The 9,533-nt window shown below is 41.0% G+C and overlaps 1 protein-coding gene across 1 annotated transcript; it reads right to left on the minus strand.

Moving 5' to 3' along the window:
• Positions 1 to 1,043: 1,043 nt before the first annotated feature.
• On the minus strand, positions 1,044 to 4,175 carry LOC131250747 (putative disease resistance protein RGA3). Its single transcript, XM_058251034.1, has one exon. The coding sequence runs from the start codon at positions 4,022 to 4,024 to the stop codon at positions 1,190 to 1,192; it is 2,835 nt and encodes a 944-aa protein (XP_058107017.1). The 5' UTR covers positions 4,025 to 4,175; the 3' UTR covers positions 1,044 to 1,189.
• Positions 4,176 to 9,533: the final 5,358 nt, after the last annotated feature.

Below are 9,533 nucleotides of genomic sequence, written 5' to 3' on the forward strand. Positions count from 1 at the left end.
TGTTGTGTTTGACACCCTGGATTCAAAATCAACTTTAATCCAAAAGTAGTTATCCACAGTGTATTTACAGGGGTTTGAATTTAATTACTAAATCAACTTTAATATTTCTAATTAGTGAACCTATGTAATATTTGACACAATGGTTGTAATAAGCCCGCTGAAATATATTCTTTGCCTGAAAATGATGAAATTCAAAGTCTCGGATGGGCGACAAGTACAAGATCATGTCCGAGTAACTAACCAACGATTTTTAACCGTTGATTTACATGGACAATGTTTGGATGGCGCTGATCATCGTATTAAAGTAATTATAGTGATGCAATTGATAATCTAATTATTTTGGGATATCATTAGTGGGTTATGTGGCCAATAGAGTAATAGCCTAGTGATACACATGACACACATGCAACTATTGAAAGGATTTTGATGTAATCCAAGCTTTCAATGACCCCTGCATCTGTATATGACCTCTTGAACCAAGCTGTAAGTTGTTGTATGTGTACGAAATAAATGGATGTATATGGATCCATTTTGCCAGATCATTTTATGTTATGGACCCAAAAATGAAGTAGATACAAATCTCAAATGGACTACACCATTAGAAGCTGTGGTCATTAAACTCCCACCGTTAAAAACTTCTTAAAGTCTAGTTGCCATCTAACCTTTTCTGATAAGGTTGTTCGGAAACTTTTGTGGCCCATAAAAAAATATTTATAATGACCTTCCACCACTGTTTATTGTGGTGTGATCTACCTGAAATTTGTATACGGCTCATCTTTGGCCCATGCTATAAAATGATTTGGCCTAACAGATGACACAATATATAGATTAAGGTGGGCCCCAAGGTCTGGGTCTCACCCACAACGTACGCTGCATCAGTTGCTTCTTCGTGGAAGAAATAAAAAGGCAATCAACATCGGAAAAACGTCTTTTGATTTACATATTATTACAACTAAATCCATTTAACAAAAAAAAAAAAAAAAAACAAGAAAGAAAGAAAGAAAAAAGAAGAAGAAAAGAAACAGGAAAAAAAAAAAAGGAAAAGAAAGAAAACATTAAAGAAAAAGGAAAAAAAGAAAAGAAAAAAGTAGAGTAGTTACACAGAACATCAACAAAATTCCTTGAAACAAGCAAGTGAAAAGCTGTTCGTCGATTTCATCTTCTTGGACCCATATCACCGTAATGCCTTTCATACAATTATGATATTGGGGATGTGGGCAATCTTGTCCCGATCTTCTCCTCCTCCTCCGTAGCGCTCTTTTAAGAGTGGACAGATCCATATCATTAAATGTTGAAGCATGATAAGGTGTTGAAGATTACTGGGAAACTCCTTCAGCTTTGGACAATAATATATTTTTAATTCAAGGAGAGATGGCATAACCTCTCCATCTCCAATCAATTCCCACTCCTCCCAGTTTGACATGTTTCCAAAGATGAGAGTCTCGAGCTTTGGGAATGACACGACACCACCACTTCCATCATTATTATCATCCCCACTAAACTCACCACCCACCTTTCCCACCTCTTCCATTCCCAAAATACGAAGGTATTTAAGGGAAGGTAGTTTCCCAAGACCCGGCAATTGTTTACGTTTGTCACAAAACCAGAGTTCCACCTTCACTAGATTGGAGAACACTGGATCCTCTATCCACTTGGGAAGCTTCCAACCTCTGTATACCTTTATTGTCAACTCTTTCAGGTTTGTGTGTGGCTGAAGGATTTCAAGCACGTCCTCCATTCTCTTCACCTCATCATCATCCAACGCTTCATCACCTCTGTATTCATAGGATAGAGCATAAAGCTTCTGCTTCTTATACACTTCTGCCTCCCTTGCTTCGTCCCTGCTCAATTTTTCCAACCCAGTGATTTGTAGTCTTCCTTGAAGATGAAGATGAAGATGATTTATCAGTTGTTTCACTTCTCCCCATTTACATCCTTCAATGCCACCCTCCACAATCAACTTTGTTAACGTCTGAAGGCTACTTAGGCTCCCTATGCCCTGCGGTATGTACTTCAGCTCGTCAGTGTATTCTAAATCTAGATGTCGCAGGTTAATCATTTTTGTCAGCCCTCTAGGCAGTTTTTTTAGCTGCACACACCCATTGAGTATCAAGGTCTGTAAATTTCCACAATTACTCAACCCCTCCGGCAACTCCTCTATACCTGTGTGAGATAAATTAAGATATCTCAACAGCTTCAATTTTCCTACTGTTTGGGGCAATTTCTTAATGCCAGTGCATTTCAAGTCCAATGCCCTTAGGCGTCTGAAATGATGAAATAAATTGTTTGGCACCCTAGCCCTGAAGATTGTTGAGACACATAGCAACGTCCGCAACTTGTTAGCCTTATACAAGGTTGCCCCAGTGGAAGCCACTTCATCACCATCTTTATCACTGTCAATTAAAAGAGAATGGCGGAGATTGCTTAGGTTCAGCGAGGCTTGCTTTCTGATATCTAACAGTGAACAGTCACTACCTGCAACAGATTGCGCAAGATCATGAACTAAATCATGCATCTTGCACTTGACTATGTACCTGTAATCGTCCAGTTCTGCATCTTGAAGCAACGAGCGTCTTAGTAAATCATCAAAATATAGACTGCCAATTTCTTCCATATCTCTACTTCTGTCAGAGCGGATGAAACCTTGTGCCACCCAAAACGTCACTGCCACATCCTTCTTTATACGCCAATCTTTCGGGAAGATGGACAAATAAGCAAAGCATTGCTTCAAAGCAGGAGGCAAGTCATGGTAGCTGAGTAACAAAGCTGGTAAAATGCCTTGTAAGACATCATGTGAATTCCATATGTCGCTTTCCAAGACAAGCTCCCACTCCCTTCTGGTCCTTCTCGAGCACATGGCACTCCCTATTGTCTTCGCAGCGAGAGGCAGCCCTCCACACTTCTTTACGATTTCCCTTCCAATATCTTCCAACTCCGAATGCTCTTCTGCACTCCGATGCTCAAGCGCTCTGTGCCAGAATACTAGCCAGCAATCGTCATGAGATAAGACTGCCAGTTTACATATGTGAGCCCTTCCCATCGCTAATGCAACCTTTTCATTACCAGTAGTTATGACGATTCGACTCCCTGATGCACCAGCTTGGAAGGGAAGTTTCAGTTTGTCCCACTTCTCACTATCTTCACTCCAAATGTCATCAAGCACAATCAAGAATCTTTTTCCATGCAACATTTCACGGAGGCGAAGTTGCAATTGATCCAAGTTTAAGTTTTCACCCTTAAACTCAGGGTCTGCAGATTTTATAATTGATTCTGTAATCTGTTTCACATCAAAATTTTCTGAAACACACACCCACATTTTCATGTGGAAATGCCTCTGGACCCTCTCATCATTGTAGGTGAGCTGAGCAATGGTGGTCTTACCCACACCCCCCATTCCAACGACAGAAATGACAAAAGGCACCTGATTTACCCCATCGCTACTCTCCCCTAGTAACAAGTCTACGACTCTATTTTTGTCATCTTCTCTGCCGACAACTGACGGTTGGTCGAGTAGGGAGCCAGTCTCTCGCTCTCTGATCTCAGCCCGCCTTACTTCACTATCCACCCTCTCCCTCTCTCCACTATCTACTCTAAGACCCAATTGGCTCTTCTCTTTTTCAATATCATCTAATCTACCCCTCACCTCCTTTATCCGACTCCCAATTTTGTGGCGTAACAGGACATGATTGAAGCAGGTAACAGGCAAAAGGAAGCTAATTACCTTCTTCTTGCTGAAACAGGACCCATCACTTTCATCAGGTGCTTGTGATCTATGAGCATCTGTCATCCACTCATCTATTATGTCATCCACATCATAGGCCAGGTCTTTGACATTCTCTAACCAGATCTTCACGGCTTCATCTTTCACTCGCCGAGTTTCAGCGTCTTTAAGCACAGCTTGGATAAAGGTGAACGTACGGGAAAGCTTTTTGATATCGTCAGTGACACCCATCAACAAAGCTATCTCATCTTGGAGGATGATGTTCAACTTATCTACTGCAGTCGAAATCAGTGAATAAGCCATGTTTTTTCTCTCTTTCTTTCTCCTTCTGGTATGGATGGATGGATGGAATTGGGAAGAAGGGAGGAATTTGATGTGTGAGGGAACTCCGGATAGCTTAGAAATATGCAATGGTAAGGACTTTCATGAATCAGAGAGAGAGAGAGAGAGAGAGAGAGAGGAGAGAATGGTGGGATATGAATAGAAGAGGAGCATAGCAATGGGTAAGAAGTGTTGGTTACATTTGAAAAATATGAAATAGTTTGGGTGATGATGACTCAACAGACCAACCTCTTCTGTGTTAGCAAATAATGGGCCCCACATGTTAGAATTAGAATCAACGGTTGGGCCTCTTTGTACAATTCAATCGATCAGCCCGGCGTTTGGGTTAGGTCTGGAAGGCATGCTATGGGATACCAAAGGAAAGATCAGACAGTTCCAGGCATCCAATCAGTACATTATAAAATGGGCGGTCTAGATTGTTCGCAGAGAAATAATTTTAGTCAAAAATCAGAGCCATCTATTTGGTAGACCCTCATGGATTGCTCGTTTGGCACCATGGATTTGGCGGGATTTCAATTTCCATGGTTGTTTGGCACCATTAAGTAACAGGGGGTTTCAAATCCCCCCAAAGAGGGGTTTCAAATGAGTGGTAAGAGCTTGGATTACATCTAATGTCCAACAGGGGTTGCATGCGTAATTTGTTTGTCGCTAGACTATTAAACTATTGGTCACATGACCCACTAATGATGTCCCAAAATAATTAGATTATCAATTGCATCACTATAATTCCTTTAATATGATGATCAGCTTCGACCAAACATTATCCATTTAAATCAATGGTTTAAAATAATTGGTTAGTCACTTGGACATGATCTTATACTTGTGGCCCATCTGAGACTTGGAATTTCATCGTTATCAGGTAAAATAAATATTTCAGCGGGCTTATTACAACCATTGTGTCAAACATTACATACATTTATTAATTAAAGATATTAAGTTGATTTAGTAATTAAATTCAAACTCAGTGTAAATATACCATGCATGCATAACTACTTTTGGATTAAAGTTTGATTCCCAAGTCAAGGTGCCAAACAGAATAGGAGGATTTCAAGTCCACGGGGTTCTAAATCCAAGCTTGTAAAGCACTCCTTTTATCAGGACATCCAATCCATTACATCTACTGCTTAGAAAACAAACAGCTGTATAAGAGGAGGAAAACCATAGGGTGCTTCAACCATCTACCTAGTGTCAATTTTAATAGTGGCCCTAAAGAACTATATTCCAGACCTAGTTAATGGTTCAGATTGAATGATTGGAATCTCTGTATAATTTGATTCCGATGAGTACACTCCCATGCGACAGGGATTACGGTTTGCTCCCAATGCGTATATGATGTTACAGAGGGACGCAGATTGCCTGCGAAGAAGCTGGGTCAGGACACGGACGCACCCCGTGGGACCCACACGGATTGAGTACTCCCTGCATCAGGACGTAGCTAGAGACGACAGGGGCTTTGTGGCATTCATTTATTTTATTAGTTCATTTTCAGGCATGATTACCAAAAAAGAGAGATCGAAAGCCCGACTGAATTATACCATATAAAGCCTCTACTGTTGAAAACTTTCTAAGGCCCACCATGATATTTATTTTCCCTTCAATTTGTTCACAAGGTCAAATAGACATGGAGAAAGGGAAAGGGAAAATATAAATATCACCGATCCAAAGCTTCTGTGGCACCCAAGAATTTTGCAACGGTAATTAAGCTTTCAATCCAAAATGTTCCTGTAGTGTGGTCCAATTGAGCCTTATATCTGCCTCCCATTTGGGTTTATGCCCTAAAATGATCTTTCAAAATGGATGCACGGCATGGATAGAATACATACATAATGTTGGGCCCCACAGAGCCCCTGAAAGTACGGTCCATCCCTCGACACACCATTGATGCCTTCCCGAGTCCTCCGTGTTGTTTATTTGCTCCTAAGGTAACAAAAACGCAAGTGGATGGAAAACAATAATCTGTGCTTGGTCCAAAACTTCTGTGGCCCTTAAAGAAGTTTTCAGCAATAGCCGTTTAATCTCCCCTGTTTTCTATGGTGTGGTCCACTTGAGCTTTGGATCACTTTATTTTTGGGTTCATGTTCAAAAATGATATGAAAAAACAGATGGACGTTATGGATAAAACATATACATCAAGGAGGGCCCCACAAAAGTGGGTATTCCCTGGGCACAAGTCTCTGTGAGATTAAACAAGTGATTACAGCATTCAATCTAGAGTTATTTTGAACCGAATAATCAAAAGAATCCAACGATCTGCAGTGGCAAACCATGGGCCCCACATGTTGAACCAACGGTCAGGTTATTTGTACAATACAATCGATCAGCCAGGGATTTGGGTTATTTCTGAAATACAAAAATCAGAAAATTTCAAATGGTTAGCACAGAAATAAGTCCAATATAAAATCTAAGCCATCCCATTTGATATCATGTATCTGTTTTAAAGTACTTTTATCAGGCAATCCCATCCATTCCGTCGATGGCTTTAACAAAATAAAGAAAAAAAAAAAGGCTAGATAAGAGAAATAAAACTTATGGAATGTTTCATTCATCTACTCAGTGTCAATTTTAATAGTTACCCTTAGGGGTGTACATCAGGCCGAACCGAGTCGAACTGGGCTCAACCCGGCCTGGCTCGGTCACCGGCCAAACCTAGCCCGAACCCAGCCCGGCCCGGTCACCAGGCCAACATGTCTAGCCCGAACTCGGCCCGGTTAACAATCGGGCAAGTTCGGGCCAGTTTCGGACCTTACAGCAAGTTCATGAGAAGGGCTTTGGTAGGTAATCCGTGTCCTATTACATGGCCCTCGATCAATGGTGGTTTATATAGTTGAACTATAGACTCCATAAAAAATCTAACTAGTCAGGACATTATAATTCCTTTTTGTATTTGGGTGAATCTAGGCCATTCAAGTTATACGTTTCATTGTGGACGGTGCATAACTTAAAACATGTCAAACTATCCAGGCTATCCAGTCAGCGGCTATCAAATGAATGGTTAAAATGTTTCAATCATCAAACTTAAATGGTTACGACCTTTCAATTTACTTGATTTTTGGACTCTGCTCTATCTACAAAGGGACCCACGATTTGGACGGCCTAGATTGCTGTAAATCTATGACACCTGTGAGGTGGATGAGTCACTGTCACTTCAAAGATGAGTGGTGAATATCCCAAAGTCAAGAGAGAGATTGAGAGAGAGAGAGAGATGAGAGGGACGAGAGAGAGAGAGAGAGATGGAGGGATGAGAGAGAGAGAGAGATTGAGAGAGATAGAGAGTTTTAGAGTTTAGGGTCGGACGACATTCTCACTTCTCTGTCTCAAATGGTTAGGGTAAGGATTTAGGAATATATATGTGTGTGTGTGTGTGTGTGTGTGTAAACGGCCGAGTCGAGACAGGTCAAGTCGGGTTTCAGATCGAGTCAAGCCAAACTGGGACCTGTTCGAACTCGGCCCGAACTCAGTTTCGAGCTGAAGAAAATGGCCCGTCCCGGACCGAACTCCGTTCCGGGTCGGGCCAAGTCAAGCTTTTTAGGGGCCGAGTCAAGCGAGTTAACCGGGCTAGCCCGATTCGTGTATAGCCCTAGTTACCCTTAAAAAATTATGTTACAAATCTTACAATGGTTTAGATTGATCGATTGGAGTCTCCAAATATCCCAATTACATGATAATCATGAACATTTCATGATGCACACTCCCATGGGAGAGTGGCCGGACAAAGGTTATAAAATGTAAGGAATGAGGACCATGGAATTAACATCATTATTGAAATACCATGGTAATGTAGCCATACAATCCGTGTTTGGGATACAATTTTTGCCATAAGAAAACACTGGATTAAGCAAAATCATGTTTGGTGGACCATGGAATTGTAATCAATAGACCAAATTCACAATGGATGTCATTCACTTGCACACATATATAACCAGAATGTCATGTGCAAATGGTGTATATAGATGAACAACATGGATAAACACATGCATCAATGTGGGGCCCACATGTGTAATGGATTTCAAAATCTACGGAAATCCAGCATGGGACCAAATGCAATTCCATGGGACTAAACGCAATTCCATCCCACCTAATTCTAACGTTTCCCATCCTCTCCAAGTGCTGGATGGAATTGTATGGGACTAAATGCAATTCTATCCCTCCTAATCCCATCTAATATCCTGTGCCAAACGCCCCCTAAGAATTTTTCAACGGTAGACATTCAATTCAAACTGTTTCCTGTGGTGTGGTCTACTTGAGCTTTGGATATGCTTCACTTTTGGGCTCAATCCCTAAATTTATCCATTAAAATGGATGTGCAGAGTGGATAAAATACATAAATCACAATGGGCTCCACAGAGTTTACTCAATTTGCAATTTGCTTTTGCCGGACTATTGGTCTGATGGGGTCTACATTACATTGACCATGTAGTTTTTTTTTAAAAGAAAAGAAAAGAAAAAATTGCAATCGGATATTCCCAACTCTTCGATTGCAAGCCAATGGTTTAGATGGTTCAAAAAATGTTTATATTCATGGTTAAGAATTGCAGAATTTGGATCATTGTCCAACCATAACATGACTTAACAAATCAACGGTATGAAGTAGCCAACCATGGCCTCCACATGTTAGAACCATCTATTGAGCCACTTGGACAGTTCAATCAATCAGCGGGGCTTCCGGTTAGCTCTTAAAAGTATGAGATGGGTTACCAACCAAAATCACAATCATGACAACTCGGGAAGTGGATTAGGCGATGTGGCCCTTACTATGGGAAGGAAAATCAAAGGGCCCAATATTAAGTTATCCATTATTAAGGGATACTCCTAAAGGAAAGGAAAATCAAACGGCTCAAGCTCATGCAGCCTAGTGGAGTTAATGCTGCTACACTTGAGCCACGATCTACCGCTAGGCTCTAATGCGACATCCTCCACTCCAACTCTCTCACAACTACCTGCATCACTTTACGGCTATCGATTTCGAATCGTGAGTGGCCAACTCAGTAGAAATTCCTCCAAGATTACTCAAATGACAAATCAAAATAGTCACAATTTACAACTAATGCATCTTATTTAAATGCATGGATGATTATTGTTGAAGCTGATTTCGGCTCGCCCCCTTAATAACCCTGAAACCTGCACAGGTAGAAGGGAAAAGGTAGCTCTAGTCTTACCAGGGGACCCTCTGATGCTTAAGTCAGAATCTGGCTCTCTTTGAAAGGTTTTTGGGGTAAGGGTTTATGCATACCTTTTACCATGAAGGTCTCTGTATTTATAACGGCCTCGTACCCCTTAGGGCTTTCCTATTTTTTAAGGTAAATCCCATATGAGCAGATCTCAATCTTTGAGGATTCGTAATCCTTGCTACCTCTAGATTCTCGGAGTTCATTATCTTATCTTCCAAAGATCTCGGGTAGAGATCCAAAGTTTTACTAGCCAACTTCCGGATATGGAGCTTTTATAGCTCAGCCGACGCTTATCTCTCCAA

Source organism: Magnolia sinica, chromosome 7 (genome assembly GCF_029962835.1).
Source record: "Magnolia sinica isolate HGM2019 chromosome 7, MsV1, whole genome shotgun sequence".
Taxonomy (NCBI): Eukaryota; Viridiplantae; Streptophyta; class Magnoliopsida; order Magnoliales; family Magnoliaceae; genus Magnolia; species Magnolia sinica.